The sequence below is a fragment of the Petaurus breviceps genome, unplaced genomic scaffold (assembly GCF_028583685.1).
Source record: "Petaurus breviceps papuanus isolate PSGF00001 unplaced genomic scaffold, PetGlider_PUasm1.0 220, whole genome shotgun sequence".
In the NCBI taxonomy this organism is placed as follows: domain Eukaryota; kingdom Metazoa; phylum Chordata; class Mammalia; order Diprotodontia; family Petauridae; genus Petaurus; species Petaurus breviceps.
In genome coordinates, this window is record NW_027185876.1 from 6,398,594 (window position 1) to 6,417,478 (window position 18,885).

The 18,885-nt window shown below is 40.7% G+C and overlaps 1 protein-coding gene across 2 annotated transcripts in view; it reads right to left on the bottom strand.

The window, feature by feature from the left end:
- PRKACB (protein kinase cAMP-activated catalytic subunit beta) overlaps nt 1-1,773 on the bottom strand; it is a 51,218-nt gene extending 49,445 nt beyond the window's left edge. Inside the window, exon 1 of one of the 2 annotated variants that reach the window (XM_069094607.1) lies at nt 1,476-1,773. In XM_069094607.1, coding sequence (XP_068950708.1) covers nt 1,476-1,515 — 40 coding nt within the window. In that variant the 5' untranslated portion in view covers nt 1,516-1,773. Of the gene's footprint in view, nt 1-1,466 lie in introns of both variants that reach the window. The other variant, XM_069094606.1, reaches the window with a different exon arrangement.
- Nucleotides 1,774-18,885: the final 17,112 nt, after the last annotated feature.

An 18,885-nucleotide genomic window follows, 5' to 3' on the forward strand; every position in this document is an offset into this window, starting at 1 on the left:
GTGCGGGTGGGGCATGAATTGTCATGTTTTGTACTGCTTGGGGTAGTTGCCATACTTTTTCCCCCAAAGCGGAGGAATCAACATTATCACATATGTGACGAAGTACCATTTTACTCCCGCCCAATTCGAGTGTCACCTTTTCATTTTTGATACAACTTATTGCGACAGTTTTTTTGGGAGGGTGGGTCCCCGAAACGCTAGAGCTGACCCTTTTCCTCCCCTCAATTAAGCCCGCTTAGTTAGATTAGCATTTCCCCCCCTCCCAAAGGGTGCAAAGAGTGCAGTCTGGCGTTATAGAGTATACACCTCAGACAGCGCTCTCCGTCTGCCCTGAGGGCGCACAGCCAGTGGGTGTGTGTGTGTGGGGGGGGTCTTTTACAGCTGCGCCTCATGGGGCGGTGAGGGGAGGGGGTTAGTGCCAAGTGTGAAGTGGAGTGGGGTGCATAATACGTGTTTTTTGCCCTCCTTGAGTCCCCCAACAGGAGGAGGGGGCGCGTGCGCCAAGAGTGGCGCTCGCTCAGGGGATTGGCACAAGTGCGCGCGCGGCTGTAGCCGGGCGCTTAGCGCTTAACACATCGTGAAGGAGGGAAAAGAGGGGGAAAAAAACGTGGTTTTGGTACTTACCGGGCAGGTCCCGAGTGCGTGAAGGTTTCATTCCCTCGCTTCGCGCTTGCACACGCACGCACACATTTGCTCACACACTCACTGGCACGCTCACTAATAGGACTCTCCCCCCTCCCGCCCCCACCCTCCTCTGCTAGCTTCAGAGCCTCTCATCAAGGGGATTAATCTGGGCAGGGGGAGAGGAACACAGACAGGATTGGGTGAGTTTTTCCACCTTTCATTACCTTCCACCTGTCTGTCTTCGCCCAAGTTCGTCTGTCGGGGCAAAGCCCCCAGCCTGCCCCTCAGACGGGTAGAGGCTCAAGAGAGGACAAACTACCGTCTGGTGCGCAGACGGTAAGAACTGGGACAGAAGGGGACTCAGAAACTGGACTGGACCATAAAGGCAGTCGGTAAGGAATTGGGAGGGCGGGAAAAAACGCGGGGAGCTAGAGACAGCCGCCCCAAGTTGTCTGTGTCCAGTAGACCGGACTTTGGACAGGGCAGTGCCTACAGAATTAGTGGGGTGCATCTTAGGGAGCTGTGCCCCACTCTTGTGTGAACTTTGGGAGGGCACCTCGAATTTGCTCCTGTCACCATCCTTCATGCGTCCAGTGAGCCCTTAAAGAGCTGGACAGAGGGACAGGCGCTCAACACGTCGAGAGAGACTAAAACAGACGGGACTAAAGCTAAACCAATGGACCAGACTTTTGGGAGTTGGAGGAGACCGCTAGGTCTTAAGGGACTTACTTAGAGGAGCCTGGCAGGAATTCGAGGAGACCCTTAGGGACCCAAAGGCGGGCGGACGTGTGGGTGTACTGGGGGAGAGGCTAAGTCCGTCCGCCACACCTGGGAAGACTCACCACTCTCACCTTCGGTGCACCGTCTGGCAGCTGCTCCGGCGTTTCCCATGGTTGGGGAGTCAGGGAGATCGGGATCTTCGGGGGAAGGAGGGGAGGGAAGGGGAAGGTCTTCAGGACGCTTGGACGTCGTCGGCTCTGGGTGAGGCGGGCAAGCCGCCTGACTGCTCAGTGACTGGGGTGCCTGCGGCAGGCGTGCGGGCAGAGAGCTGCTGAGGACAGCTCTCGGCTCACTCGCAACTCTAAGGGGTTCCGCTGTGGGAACTCCTCGGAGGCTGCTGGCGACGGTGGTCACAACAGCAGTGGCACTGGCACTGGCGGGCGCGGGATAGACACTCTCGCTGGCGGGCGGACACGCCCCCAACCCCACCCACCCCCCTGCCCCCCTCCCCATCAGGCTCCACCCCCTGCTCCCTCTCCCCTCTCGGAGGAGCAAGCCCCCCTCCCTCACCCGTCTGCCTGTTCCCTGCCAGCCTGCCTCATGTAGCCGGCCTGGCCCAGACAGAGAAATAATGGACCCTTTCCCCAAGCAGACCCCTTGCCCAGTAACACACAAACCCAGAAGTGATGCCAATGGGTCCTGGGACTCTAGCTGAGGAGGGGGCTAGGGGAAAGTAGGGGGATAAAGAGTGGGGGGGCACAGCCCGGATCTTCAGGTGAGGGTCAATGATTAAGTGTAGAAAAGGCCCTAGCCTGATTCGGTTTCTCTGGAGCATCTTAAGAGTGGGACAGTGGGGACCAGGTGGGTACCCCTAAAGAAAACACAGTAGCTAAGTAGGTATATGTGAGGAGGATATAATCGTTGGTTAATATTTAGTTCCCCTTTATTGAAGACACCTCAGTTTCAGAGGGTGGCATGGATAGCCCGCCACGCACTGGGCTTTCTGGTCTCTCTGCAGAGCTGGTGGCACCCGAGCCTTCGAGGCTCCTGCAGCTGTCCCGCTGCGCACCTTGTCCACAAGGGGGCAATCACAGCTGCTGTAGCAACCCGAGCCAAGGCGGCCGCGGCGGCGGCTGCGGTCGCCGCGGCTAACCGGCTTTTTCAAGCCAAGTTACCTTTGGTATGCCGGCCAAGCCGAGCCGAGCCCAAACCCAGAGGGCTAGTAAAGAAAAAGAAAGCTGTGCCCCTGAACCCAGGGCAAGGGGGCGAGGGCTCGTACATGGGGCTTATGTTCTTGCCACCTGGAGCGCACACAATGATGGATTATTGGACTGTGTTGGTACTTTTCTGTGCGTAAACCAGTCCGTAAGTTACTGGTCCCGCGAGCCCGCCGGCCCTGACCACCCCATCACCGTGACCCCAGCAGCCCTGGAAGACAGGGACACGGGGCGCTTCTGTTTATCAATTCAGTCTCTCCCCACAGACCCCCGCTAAATACCCCATTCCCATTTTTAATGCGTGTTTCCCAGCCTGTCTCGCTTGCTTTCCCGGCCCAGGCGGGCATGCGCCAAACAAGTTTTCCATGGAAATTGCGCAGTGCGTTTCCTAGTCCTAATCAACTCTCAAGCACAAATATAAAAAAGGGAAAAAAAGAATAAATCTCCCCCAACCCAATCTTTCTCTCTATATTTTTTTATTCTTAACCCCAATATTTTCCTACTGCTGCAATACAGCTGCGAGCCCTTGGCAATGGGGTTGTGGATCGGGAAAGAATCGGGTGTGCGGGGTCACCCTGAAGATGGGCGGTAAGGAGGCTGAAGAAGCCGATTGCCAGGGATGACTTGCAAGTCCGATGCCTTGCTGCATTGATTTGCGCATTGCGGGGAGCCACTGTCCAAAACATATGATAAGAGAGAAAGAGAAGGGTCAGTCATGGAGTAAAAAAAAAAGGTAAATAAATAGACAGACTGTGTGCTATGGCAAAGTGGTACCAAGAGAATGTTAAAAGACCTAGAGGTGTTTTTACAGGAGAAAGGGCTGCCAGCCACCTGAGATGGGTCTAGTAAATGCGATGGATAAGCCGCCACCGAGAGCGGAGAAGCGGCGGCCAAGAGAAGTGGCCGGCGGGATACGATGCCCGCCGGGCAGCTGGCGATTGAAATGGAAACAGGTAGAGAGAAGCCGGCTTATGGGTCGCTATCTGTGCTATCAGCGCAAGGACCCAACCACTTAAAATCCCGTACCAAAGTATCTATCGCACAGTAAACATGCACTTTCACAGATATTGATAATTCTACCCTTTCACATGCCGTTTTTGCACACTTGTGTCTCACAGATTTCGGTGATCTTAGCATAAAAGGGAATCTACTGATAGAGCAACTGCAAGACAGACTTGGAAAGGGATTTTAGCGAATCAACTCATTTAAACGTTCTTTTAACAGCATAGATTTGGGCGAGAAAAGGGATCGCAGGGAGAGTAAAGAGCGGAGCCCGGATGCAAACTCCAAATGCATCGCTCTTTTGTCTGTGCGAGCGCCTGCCATAAACCTTTCCCGCCTTGTCTCGCACTAACTCCGGTCACAGAGAGTGCTGCCAAACTCTACGATTTCTGCGGTTATCCCAACCGCATCTCCCGCTTCGGGCGCACCGTCGCATACATTTTTTGCGAGCGGACCCCATAGTATGAGGTCCATTTTTTTTAAATCTTTGTTTCTCGGAATCTTTGATTTCTCCAACGCTTAAGACAGATGCTACCCTCCTCTGTAAAACACCTTCTTTGATCGCCTTCCCCGACTTTGTTTCTGATTTTGTATAGCGGTATTCCCGCCGCACCTCGGACTTAGTAAGTGATTAATACAAGTTTAATACACTTGTTATTGTATGAATTTAATAGATTACTACTTAGTCAAGGACTCCGAAGCTACCAGTGACCCTTGGCGAATAAACCTCAGTTTCCTCATCTGTAAAATGTGGATGACAATACATACAGAGCCAACTCCCACAAAGTTGCTGATGAAGTAACATATGAAAAGCACTTTGAGCTATACTATATAAAAGGTATGTTATTATTTTACAACATGTTGCTTCACAAGATATATTATGTAGAGTTTTGATTAGGGGAATAGCTTGATTAACTTGAAAAGCCAAGAGGTTGGGTTTTGGAACTCCCTGATTAACTTACTACAAATACTTTTACTGAACAGCAGTCCAGATATACTGTACTGATAATCTTTGGTACTGTGTTTAGCAACTTTCTGTGATGATCTCAAAATAAAAATAGGTTCTTAGGACTTGGAGCTGGAAGGGACCTTAGCTTTTTCAGATGAAGAAACAGCAGCCTAGCTAGACTAAGTGATTTGCCCAAGATCACAGAGGCAGTAAATAAATCCAGGATTAAAATTCAAATTTTATTATAGATTCAGTGCTATTTTTCATTGCATAATCTTGGTCTACTTTTACTGTACACATTACAAAATTTTGCATTTTCAAGGAGTTTCCTGGTTCTTTGTGAGTTAATATTTGTAACACAAGAACATTTTTAAAATGTGGATTTTTATCTTTGAGCTCCTGTGCTTTGGAAATGTGAATTCCAAAACCCGACCTTGAAAAGTAATTTACTAACCTCAGGGGGCCAGGCCCCCCTCCTCTAATTTCTTTTGTATCTTTCTTCTGGCTATGCTGAGAGCACAATAGGTTAAATAAATACTTTTGTTTACTTAAAAGCAATATACTGAGAAAATACCTGAAGATCTTAAAGAAGCTAGCATCTCTAACAAGACAAAAAAGGGGAAAATTGATTATAGTAATTACTCAGCCTTTCCAGTAACCTCTGTTACTAGGATGTTGCTTATTAACATGTAAGTGTCCTATTAGCAACACACTTGGAAACATGGTAATTTTGACTATATGTGGATATTTTGGTTAAATACTACATACAATGAACATGGAAAAAATAATCCATACTTATACAACTCTTGAAGGTTTACATTTAATCACCCAAAAAGTATTTATTAAACACCTACGATATGCTAGGCACTGTTCTAGAGTCTAAACAAAGAAAAAAAAATCTTGACTCTCATCAAGTACAGGGTATTCTGATAGGAAACAGGGACTGTTTTAGCAAGCACTTAAGAAATGCCTGTTGAATTAAACTTATATTCTAGTGTTTTCCTTACAGCAATCCTTAATATGGTAGTACTATTACTATGGTCCTCATTTTACAGATGGAGAAACTGAGGCACCAGATATAATAAAGGGAAACTTTTTCAATGATGAGTATAAATGATTTATTGTGACCTGTGAAACAATAGAGCATATAATCAAAGCAGTTTGAATTCTATGTATTACTTCAATGGGCAAAACAAATGTTGCTAAGATCTGACATATGAACATGATGGCATAAATTCTGAAGAGAACTCAAAATACTTATGGCATCATAACAAGAATGCTTTTACCATTATATGTAGGACATACACTATTTTAATGAATTATCAACAGATTCTTATGTGATACAGTAAAATGAACATAGTAGAAAAGAGAAAATGATGCATTTTAATACATGTCCAGATTTGGATGCAGTTATTATAGTTTTCAAAATACCATTGCCTCTGAAAGGGTCTCTGATGTGTCACAAAAGACTTGGGTAAAATCTAAGTACATACCAAAAATCCATTTGGATTTTTTTTAAAGTTTTCTCCTTGACCAGTTCTATGTGGATAGAATAATTCTTATTCTTCCATTTGCTGCAGAGAGGCTCAATTCTGCAGGGACCTGCAAAGATTTTAAACAATTACTAGTTTTTCTATCTGCACAAAGGTAGAAGATGGGGAGTAGGATTTGAAATCCCTTTCTCCCCTACAATTAGCTTTAGTGATGCTTTGTAAACTGGGGGAGATGGATCTAGAGAATTCCTATTAATTCCATAATACTGGGAGACGTTATAGGATTCTTTTTATTTGAAAACAGACAAATTTAGATTTCTCTGAAGATATACATCAAAATTAACATCTTGAAAGAGGAAGATTAAAAACTTTTAACAATAAGACCTTATTTTTCAAGCTGCCTTGGTATGAAAAATCTGTATAGGCAATCTAACCTCAGAATTTGGTTCATGTAAAAATAAAGCAAAATTGAATTCACTTGAATTTGCAGTAGTTTTGATAGATGTTGGACTATAGATTGACTTTGCTTATAAGTCCTCATGGTGCAGATTAGTTGCATAATTGAAATTAAAGAGGAAATGTTTAAAATACATAACTATCTTAACTCAAGCACAGTAGAAGTGTACCCTCAAACACTTTAGAGATACCCATTAATGCAAGATTAATTTATATGCTAATTACAAGTAATTGTCATTCATTAAAGCAAGTAGCCTAAAGACCATTTCTAGGCAACATTTTTCTTATTCTAAGTTCAGTTAATGTATTTTCCAGAATCTCAGAGTTGGAAGAGACCTCAGAGGCCATCTAGTTCAACCCAGACTTGAACAGCAGCCTCTTTTGCAACATCTCTGGTATGTGGTCATCCAGTCTGCACTTGAATGTCTCCAGGAATGAAGAACTCATTACCTCTTGAAGCACCTCAGTCTAATTTGAAGCAACTCTAATTGTGAAGTTTTTGGTTTTTCCCATGCATGAGGCCCATATCTGAACTTTTCAACTGCGTCCCATTGTACCTACTTTGACCCTCTGGGACCAAGAGAAATTCCCATCCCAGTCCATATGAAGACTCTTCAAGAACCTAAAGACAGCTCTTAGCCTTTAAAAGTCTTCTCTTCTTTAGGGTAAACCTTCCACTTCTCCAGATGATCCTAGCCAACCTGATCCAGCAAGAATAGATATATCCTGTGCTAGATATGAAGGATAAAGAAACAAAATAAAATGCAGTCCTTGCCCTCAAGGAACTTAGATTCTACTGAGTAGAATCAATTTATTTGCAGAAGGGCAGTACACTAGTAGCTAGTAGAATTAAGAATGGATTCCTATAGGAAATGTAACCTGAGCTGAACCTTGAAAGAACCTACCAATCAAAAGAAATTCATGCCAGCCACGAGAACAGCTTGTACAAATGTGTGGAGGTGTAAGATGGAATGCCAAATTCAGGGAGCAGTAAATAGGCCAGTTGGCTGAAACGGAGACTATGGGAAGGTGAACAATATGAAATAAGCTTGGAAAGGGAATCTGATCTCAGATTACAAAAGGCTTTTAGTGTCATTCTGGGTTTGTACTTTATCTTGGGTGCAATGGGGTCTTGAGCAGAGAGTGATGTGGATAGATTTGTGCTTTCACAAGGGTTTTTGGCAATTGTAGAAAGGATGGATTGGAGTAGGGAGAAAGTAAAGGCTGAGTCCCGTCACTAGACTGTTATAACAGTCCAGTCAAGATGAGGTTCTGAACTAGGGTGGTCGTCCCATGAGGGGTGAGAAGGGGATGAATCGAAGATATATTGTAAGTGTAGTCTTAACAAGATTTGGCATCTGATATGGTGAGATATAGTGAAGGAAGAGAACAGATTAAGGATCTCTGAGGTTGCTAACCTGGGGGACTGGAAGGATGATGGTATCCCAGACAGAAGATTTGTCTGAAGGAGTTGGTGGATTTAGGGTGGGGAAGGTAATGTATTCCATTTGGGGAGTTTAGATGCCTATCTAATTGGAGTTATCTAAGAGCCAGTGGGTAGTGGGACCTTTGGCAAGTCACTTAACCCTATTTGCCTCAGTTTCCTCATCTGTAAAATGACCTAGAGAAGGACATGGCAGACCACTCTAGTATCTCTGCCAAGAAAACCCTAAATAGGATCATTAAGAGTCAGACTTTCCTGGAAAATGACTAAAAAATAACAACAGTGATAGGCCCAATACAAGATGAAAACTTGGGAGACTTAGGATTAAGTGAAGATCCTTTAATGGTAGGAATAACAGGATATGTCTATATATTAGGAGATCTTGTGGTATAGAATTGGGAAGAAGAGGGAGTTCATTATGGATGACTTCTGTTTTCTCAGCCAACTGGAAGGCAAAACTGAGCTGACAGCAAAGTCTTGAGGAGAGAAGAAGGTTGGAGCCACTGCTATGGGGAGTGTGATAGAGAGACGATCAGGGAAAAATAGCAGGATTGTTATGTAAAAATCAGGGGCCAACTCAAATAACAGATTTGCAGCAATGTCATAATGGTTGTGTAACTTCTGTGTGTCCAACAGCACCCAGGTGCTATGTTAATGTAGATGGTTGAGATAACCTAGGGTTAATGGCAGATAACGCATAAGACAAAGGAGCCAGGGAGTCCGCTATTGGATCAAGATCGCAAAGAGAACAAAGAGAAAAAGAAAGAGTGATAGACTGGAAGTGGATAATGCAATGGGGTGATGAGAAGTTGGAGGGAGGATGGAGTGACTTATAAGTCTTTTGAGAAGTGGAAAGAGAGGAAATTATGGTCAGATGGAGGAATTTCATATTTTTTGATGGTAGAATTATAGTAGACTACATACAGATAATGGTAGACTTTAGTTATGACCTTTGCAGTTGTGTTTGAAGTATATGGAAGGCTGATGGGAGTTGAGGAGTTTGCTGCAATTTGAGACCAGCATGTCTAAGTATTTGTCAGCATGTATACTGAAGTAAATTCTTAAATTTAAGGACATTGTCACACATACACTTACCATCCTGATCATCTACTTGACAATAATAAAATAAATTTCCTTTCCTTTCCATTTCCATTGAGAATGCCTACTTATGGTCCTTATTACCCCTTGTCTGGACTATTATAGTAGCATGCTAACTGTTCTTCTGCCTCCAGGCTCTCCTTAGTTCCAATTTACCCTCCTAAGAGTCACCAAATCAATCTTTCTAAAGTACTGATTTGATCATTTGACTGTCATGCTTAAGAATCTTCAACAGCTCCCCTTTGCCTACCAAATTAAATCCACACACCTTAACCTAGTATTCAAGGTCCTTAATGATTTGACTCCAATACAGCTTTCTTGTCTTATTTCTTAATAGCCCCCTTGCTAACATGAGCCATGGACAGATGCCTAAGGAAAAAAAAGCAGGAAATCAACATGTAAAGCTCTGCCAGTCATGTCCTTGTAATTATGGATGACAGGCAAACCTGATAGGGAGAGTGCAAACACAGAAGTACATTAGGGAAGGGAACAGGGTTGCCAATTGGATACAGTTTTACCAATGTGGTCCATATATTTTCATAGAAGCTGATTTCTTCTTATACATGTGTTGAGTTATATTTATTTTTGCTTTGTTATGGTTATTTTAACCCTCTTGAGCCTTCAACTCTATTCTGATCAGCTCAACCCCTCCCTTGGCCCCTTTTAGACTTATTCTATCTTCTAGGTCATTCTATTGTGCTTTAGGATACCTATTCTAGTCTCAGCAAATACCCTTACTTGTAACTTTCCAGTCAAAGTTTTCCACACTTTCTTGTTTTAACAGGAGCTGGGATCAACTGGTAGGGTATCAAATGCCTTGCAATCTTCTGTGTTGGAGGCCTCTCCTCTCTCTTCTGCCTTATAGGGCAAGGAGGAGGGAAGGGCAAATAGAGTTATTCTTCTGCCATCATTTCTCAAGGACCTTTCTTCTTTTGAATCGCACTTCCCCACTTAAGCCATATGATAATAATAGTTCACATTTACATAATATGTTAAGGTTTATAAAACACTTTCTTCATAACAATTGTATTATAGACAATGTAATATTAATAATAATGTAATCCAAATGGACATTTTATAATGCTTTAAGATTTATCTTTTACTCTTATTCTCATGTGATAATCATAATAATGTTATAAGGTAGGGAATAAAGGTATTATAGTGCCCTTTACATTTAAGGAAACTGAGGCAGAAGAAGGTTAAATGAGTTGCATAAAGAGGACTTGCAGAGGTAAGAAGTGTTGGTTAAAATTTGAACCCAGGACTCCCATCTCCAAGTCTAAAGCTTTGTATACTGCATTGCTGGCATAGTTAAACCTTAAAACTTACAGTCATACCGCTTCCAAAATCTAGAACTTTGAAATTCTACTGTCTGAGCACAGCCTCCTTCATCCTTACACTTATCCCTCTCTCTTACTTACACTAGACCTACTCTTCACCCTCATTGCCACCTTCAGTGCTTTGACTCATCCTTGTTCTATAGGAAAGGTGGAGGCACAGACCAATAATGAATCAAAAATACATGTATTGGGAAATCAAGGGAGTCAGATGCAATCATGCAGCTCTTCAGAGAAATCACTTGTCTCTTGATGGAACCATTCATTGCTTCAGGGAACCATGTATATCAAGGAATCAATACTGTATGGAGACACAGAAGGAAAGCAGGAGCCATTGTCAGATGGAAATGCAAAACAGGATTGGCACAGAAAGGAGCTATGGTGTTAAGGAATAACCTCAATCTCTCCCTTCTCTGGTACTGTGAGTCATGTGGACTGTGCATCCTTAGGGAATATGGTACCTACAAGAATGGACAGTTGCTTAACTAGAAGCCCTAATTTCTTTCTCCTTGTCTGGGTGGGGGGAGGAAAGGTAGACTTAGTGACCCATGTAAAGTCTGGAAGACTGTTTAGATGGGATGTTGGAAGCATACCAAAGAGGAAAGAGGACTTGTATCGCCTGTTAATGGGCTTGGTCATGACTTCTTTGTGTTTGTTATTGTTGTTATCACTGGATCAAATGAAACTTGTCCTATATTCAATAACCTGTTAGCCTGAGTGCTTGCAAGGGAGCTGAAAGTTTTTTTTTTTTTTACAGAAGTGAAATATTGGTGTTCCTAAGGTAGACTCTGAGTGGGGAAAAAGAGCCAAATCCTTCTGTTACCTGGTAAAACCTCAAGTAGTTGCACATGCAAAAAAAATAAATATTAAGGAGCCAACAAATTAAATTCAACATATGCCCCAAAATTCAGCAATATGGCACAGGTTTCATATGTAAGTTTCTTGTATTGCCCTGAGAATTATGCCACTGGAATTATTATTTTTAGGACAGATTGTTCTGTCTCTCTGTCTGTCTGTCTCTGTCTCTGTCTCTCTCTCTCTTCTTAGAAAGTGCCTATAGAAGATAAGCTCAGGAATGGTTCAGGAGAAGGAATAATTTCCCCCTTTCCACTGTTCCTCCTTGACAAGGTGTCAATTTTTGTCCTGAATCCTTGTTTCTCTACATGGGAGTGGTGCTGTCCTTTGACATCTGTGCATACCCAGATGTTTTGTATACATTGAGTGTTACAAATCTGTAAGTCTTCTTGCCTGAAAATATCTGGTTGTGCTTTTCTTATGGCACTTACCACACAATCTCTCTAACCAGATTATAAGCTCTCTGAAGTCAGAGATCATATCTTAGTCACTTTATAGCCTCCTCAGTTCATAGTATGATAGCTGACACATGGTATGTATGCAACAAATCTTGAAGAATGAATTTCTTTTAAAAATATTCTATAATTCAGTACTTTAATAATTTAGAATGCACAGCATCCAATTAATCTAAATCATCAAGGTTATAAAGTAATTTAAAACAACCTGAAAAACCCAAAGTCATTATGGACAAAGAAATTGTGCTTAGAGGATCTATAGCAATAAGAAGTCACTTTATCTAAAGATTCCATTTTATTATCACGAGTAATACAATACTGAACATACTATTCATTTTTATGTCAAAGAAAACTAACCTTTACATTTTGAAGCAATGCATTTTTCCCAAAGCACATTTATTTGCAGTACAGTCCTTCTCCAAGAAAAAAATTATATACGCATATATATGTATATATATATAATTATAGATGATGTATATATCACACATATGATATATATTATATATGCAACAAGATACTTTTTGTATACCATGGCCTTCATGAACTCAAATTTTCCACTGAGATAACAAGGGTAATGTACAACTTGGGCATCATTTTAATCTTCTGAATTCAAGAGAGGGGATGATAAAAATACAAGATGTACTCAGATTGTTAACAAGGAGACTTACCCGTTAAATGTTATTTGTGTCTGTTTTACAGACTGTCAGAAAATAAATTAGGTCTTACACTGATTTGCAAATTTGTCTGCAGGAGAATTGATTCAAGTGGTTAGTGGGAAGACTGAGTTTTTTCTCAAGTGCTAGCCTGCATATGTAGTGATATAGTTCCTTAAAAATGTTCAGGGGACAGTGACATTGTGTGTTGGGGAATAGTGGGAAATAAAGATGCTTAAATACATTGAGGTCCATTTTTAGAGGGCCTTGAAAACCAAGCAGAGAGATATGGAGTAGGAAATAAGAAACAACTATGATTGGTATACAGAGAAGGGAAAGAGACAAGACATAGAGAAAGTAACTAGTAGACTTTTGCAATTTTCTAGGCATGAAGTATTTAGGATCTGGACTATTGTTGGAAGCAAGGACGGATAGGATAAGGTGAATCCTAGAGATGTTTTGAAGGTAAAAATAATGTGAGTTGAGGACATATTGGATGTAGGAGAGGAAGGATTCAAAATCAAAAGCAATACACTGACAGAAATGGAATAATTGGTTAGGAGAAACTTTTCAAGGTTGGGGAATTAATAACCTGTCCAGATTTGAACTTGTGTTTAAAGTGATGGAGAAGACAGTCTCTTTTATCTTCTGTACATACATATATAATGACTGTGACACCCAACAGTCAATACAAGAATTTCATTCACCTTCTTATGGTATGGTGGAAAAAAATATTCCCTCAAAAATTAGCGCCTAAGTTAAAATGCCCTCTTTGCCTCTTACGATCTTTATGACCTTGGATAAGTCACTTACCTCCCTAGTCATCAGTTCCTTTATCATAAAAAGATTGGTTAAGCTAAATGACCTCTCAGTTCTGTTCCAACTTTCAATAATCTAGTTAGTTTTAGATCCAACTTCACTCAGGGGAGAGAAATGGATAAATCGACTTTTCTTTTTGTGTTAACATTAAAAAATTTTTTTTAACTTGATTTTTAACTGGGAATGTTGTCAATATACCTGATGAAGGACCCTGGGGTTTTCAGGACCTGATCTGCAAAGGAGGAATAAACTCGTTGGTTAATACTAGTAGATACAGGCTCTTAAGGTACAGTGCGGACTCAAAGATCTCAACATTTTTGCTCCCGTTTCTGTTTGTAAGTACTCTCCTAACTTGTATGACTATCCAGATCCTACTAATGGCTGCCCAACTCAAGTCCCAATTTTTCTTTGAAGATTTTCATAAACACTTAAATCCCAGTGATCTTTCCCCCTCTGCTTTTCAGTGGTCCCCATCTATTGCACTCCTTTGTTAACTCATTTTTCATAACTGAACATTATTTCTCACTATCCTAGAGACTTCTTGAAGGCAGGAACTGTGTTGTGGACTAACTTACAGATGCCAGTCCCTTAGTATAGAGCACTACATATATGGAAAGTGCTGAATTACTATCTATTGCTTAATGGAATTGAAACTATCATCTTTAAATGACTTTCTTAGAGGACCACAGAATCAGAAGTGACTGCAGAACTCATCTATTTCAATGCATACCAGAACAGAAGATTTCTCTAATATAAAAATGGCTGAACAACAATAATTTAAATGACTAAAATGGGAAATAGAAAACAGTAAAGATATTGACTTTATCATAATTTCTTAAAGATTGCCACAGTGAGGAGGCTAAAAGAGTGCCACTACTAGACACTTGATCAAATTTTTGAGTAGAGAGTCATGACAAACATGGGCCAATCCATTTGTAAAATATTACAGGGGAAGATTATGTTATGCTACAAAGAATATTGCATTATGAGAGAGAAAAGAAAAACAATTTAAGTAACAAGTAACTTATAGAGAACTTGGTTTGAGATCCAAGTAAGCTAGATTTTCCCCTTCTAACAAAATTATGGGTTTCTAAAATATTAAAAGGTTCATTTCAAGAGCACTCAGAATGGAAAACAACAGATAGCATAGATGCCAGTTATGAAGAGGCAGTGGGAAGGGTCTGAGAGATGGAAACAGCCAGGGGTACTGTTGAAGTAGCAAGAATGTCTGGACCCAGACATGGAGAGGCAGTGGTGAAATTGTTTGCTCTAAAAACGTCAGCCTGCTGAGGCAGTGGTATAGTAGTGAAAGCTTCAGGACCTAGCTCTATCAAGGAGTAGCAAGAGTCCCTAAATCTAGCTTTCAGGAAAGTCAAGGGGGGCACCATGTAGCCCTGAAGGCAAAAGATCACCGAGGCACTAGTACATCATATGTGAGGAGCAAACTTAGTTGTCTCCTACTACTATAAGTTATTTGGATAGTATTGGTCTAGTGCAAAATAGGTTGTTCCCCTCGGAACCTGAAGAGTGAAGGGAAAAAAGTAAGGCCAAAGCAGGGATGACTGCCTGGGAGAACAGTGAGGGGTACATACTTTTATGACATAATTTAGCAAACTTTTCTTCATGAAAAAACAAATGTAAGTCTTGCTGAATAATTCTCGCTATAATATTGCATTCAGCTCTTCAAATACAATAAGACAGAACATTGGATACTAACTGTTCCTATTAAAGAAGATAAAATAGTTGTCATTTTCATTCATTTTGTGAGATTTTCCCTTTCACATCTTGGGTACAGATGGGATGAAGCCCTAAGATCTATGATTCTATGAAAGCTTTCTGCCTCGATCCCAGTTTATCGATTTAACAGAAAAGCAGTCATATTCGTAAATATGGGTATTATATATTTTCTTGAGTCACAAGAAAAAACATGGCATTGAATTTAACAAACCACACATTTTATGCGTCTGATTTAGGGGACAGTGCGACTCAAATGACAAGGGATTTAGCAAGAGCTTTTATGTGAGATACACAAGTGAAAAGAAAATCTTCATTTTGGATTTTGGCCAACACAAAAATACTCCTTTTCTGAAATGCAGTGTCACATAGTATGAAAAGGAAGAAAAGTTTCTCAAGCCTGCTTTAATCTGAATTCTAGTTCTTCCAATTCTGATGGAAATTGACCCATAGACTGGGGCAGGAAGCTTTAACTCATAAAGCATTTATAATAATAATAAAATTTATATTTGTAATAAACTCTTGGCAATGTCCTGTTCCATTGGCTAACAAAATACTTAGCCACAGTCAGTGACTCAAGTTTTCTTGTATGTAAAGGAACATCTAAGGAGATCAATACTTCAGTCCAGATTACAACTAATCAATTCTCTATGGAACTCATGAATTGGAATTACTTTTTTTTTTTTTTAAGAAATCATAAAAAAGTAACTTGATCAAGGTTACACGGCCAGTTATTTCTGGGTGTAGTGCTAAGTATCAGAGCCTGGATTTGATCCCAGGTCATCCCGACGCTGGGGCCGATGTTCTTACTCACTGGGCCACCTGGCCACCCCTGAACTGGAATTACTTCTACCAAGAAAATTTAGAACTAAGATAAAATGAATAATTCTTATTAAAATCTACATGTGTATACATGTGAAATGTTAATTTCAAGACACTTCCAAAATGGATGATTTTTTTCCTTTTCCTTTTGCTTAATTTTGCTTTTGTTTTGCTTTTTGGAGGGCAATTGGGGTTAAGTGACTTGCCCAAGGTCATACAGCTAGTTTTTGTGTTAAGTGTCTGTAATGTAATGCCAAGGAAAGGCAACTTCCCAAGGTTCAAAATAACAGCATAGGTGCTCTCCATTTTATTCAGTGACCAACCAAGAACAGAGAAGATCAAAACATGACATCATTCCAAATACAACATTTACTAAATGTGATTGAATAATCTCCAAGGACTACCCCACCCCAGGACCTTCCAATCATTCAATCAATTACAGTCCCTGGTCTAAATACTTCTCCAACCCTAGGCTATACCTTTATTTGTCAATCACAGAGCACAAAAAGATCAAAAGTTCCCCACCCCTGGATCTCAATTGAATCTACCCCAGAGTTACATCAAGTTTAAACACAGCACTTAATACCCAAATGGAGGTCTTTTCTTCATCTTGACACGAGGCAAGTTCTCAGCAATCTTAGTTCCTGGGGAGACAAGGCTTAGCAAGGCCACAAGATATGTTGCCAGTCCCTTCATTAATTCATCCTCTGTCTGTAGAATAGTCCTAGAACCCCTGAAAACATTAGCAAAGCCCTCTCCCAGGATTTCTGTAAACATACAACAAGAAAATCCTTCTTCAGGGCTTCTGAACCAACAGAAAGGTTCCCAGACCCCTGCAACAACAGCACTGTCCTTCACCAGTGGACAGTATTCACTCTCTGTCTGCAGGACGGTCTCAGGGTTTCTTAGTGAACAGCCAGGTTCCAGGACTTCTTCAACAGGACTGTCTTTCACCAGTGGACAAATCTGGCAAAACAACATCAAAACAGACAGACAAAGTACCAGCAAAACAGCCATGTCTCCTCAGTCCTTGGCAGCTCAGGGGGCAGGTCTCAAAAGTCCAGGGCAATTCAAAGTGGCTCTCAGCAATCCTTCTCAGTCTCTCTCTGCCTCCACGAGGTGCCGCTTCCAAAAAGTTCTCCTGCCTCTCTCTTGTCTCTCCAAATCTACGTCACCAGCTCCTCCCAGTTCAGGACTTTCTTTTCACATCAACAAGTCCATCCCACAGGTGGGATTAACAAGCTCTGGGTTTTAACACAATCAATTTGAAAACCAAGCCAATACAGGGGAATCTTTAATTGCCATTACTATCACAGTGTCTGAGGCTGGATTTGAACTCAGGTCCTCCTGATTTCAGGGCCAGTGCTCTGTTCACTACACCACCTAGCTGCCTCCCTAATTTTTAATGTAATACTTTTTGATACACTGTAGTACAATTAAATAACAGACTGCTGGTTAGTGATTAAGCCCTATAAAATTGTAGTTGCTTGTGTACACAAGATCTTCTACTCCACCCCTACTCCCAAGAAAAATGAAACTTCTTGACATCAGGTCTTCACTTTTGTTTTTGTAAATCCAAAGTCTAGGACAGTGTCTTACATATAGTAGGAATGCAATAAATATTTATTTGGTTGAGTTGGATTCTGACATAGACCTTTGACAGAATTAGCCAGATAAGAGATTTGTAGAGTCTGTGGTAGAATTATAACCTTGGTGTTTGGGAATGTGTCACTTAGAGGTGTGCTATGACTTACTGAAGGATCAGGCCCTTCTCCTATAGGCTTCTGTGCTCCAGATTAAAAAAACAAGAAGTGAAAGACAATCAAATGGAACATCTGGCCCCCTTAGAGTTTCTTTTCTGGATATGTAGTGGACACAATAATCACTTAATAATTCTTTGTTTAATTGAACTTAAATAAATGGAATCATCATTATTGTGGTTATGATGGAAGAGGGAACTACCATGCGGATATTTAAAGTTTATGTACCAAAATCTGATGTAAAGAATGAAAAATTAGAGAAAATCTAGGAAACTTGATAATCTTCAAATGAAATAAACACATTTCTTGACATTCATAACTGCAACAAATTGTGATGATTCAACTTATTACTTCAATGCAAAAATGGGCAAAGAATAGGATGGTAAAATAAAAACTTGGAAAATATTCATTGAGGTTTAGATGTGAAAGAAGATAAATCCTTTGAGATAACACAGAAACTCAAGCCTGTATTTCACAAAATCTTCTTTAAGAAAACTCTGTAAAACTCTGTATACAGTCAACACTGAACAACATCACAAAAAATTAAACTGTCCATATCTTAACGGAAATGATTCATTACCAATGTAACACTCATTTCAGTAGAAGCCATCTGTATGTACTCAGATAATTGGTTAGTTACAGCAAAAGTAAAAATCAATATCAAGTTTGAAAGGAAAGATAAAGATAAGTAGACACTGTGTTCAATAACAACAATTCCAGCCTGACCTATTTAAACAAGTTGTTGACTTTGAAAAATGGGAAATAGATAAAATATAAGACATTGACTGTGAATAGTCCCATTTCCTAGAAAACTATAATGAATATAAGCAGTTCTCACAATGATGGGACCAAAAGAGCCCAGAAGCTAGAAAAGCCAACAAACATTTGTTTTTGTCAAATGGAAAAACATGGCAGCCACAGGCAACACTGTTTTAGAATACAATTCTCATTTGCAACACATTATGGTGAAGGATTACAGAAGATATCGAATTGTATCAACTCACAAAGCATAAAAAATTAGTAGAGGAGAAAATGAGCCTGTAGAAAACTTGGCATTAACCCTAAGTTAGCTTATCCAAAAAGTACTTATCAATAAAACTTCAAGGAAGACAACAAATAGTTAAGAGAAGGAATATATTTGTTAGTATTTCTATAGTGAAGTATGCTCATCATTAGTGACAAGAAGCCACTACTTTTGAATTCTTAACACGTTAGTATGTGAAATAAAAATGCAAAAAATTCACTTAAAAAGACAAAATAAAGAAGAATGAATGAACCTTTCCAAATCCAAATAGGAGAAATGTGTACTGGAGATAATAATTTTAAAGGTATTGAGGGATCAATTTAAGGTATCTCTAAGAGGGTAAGATTCCCCCCAAATGGAAAAGATTGCAGATGCCATTATCACCAATATAAATTGACCTATAAGACACCAATATCTGCCAAT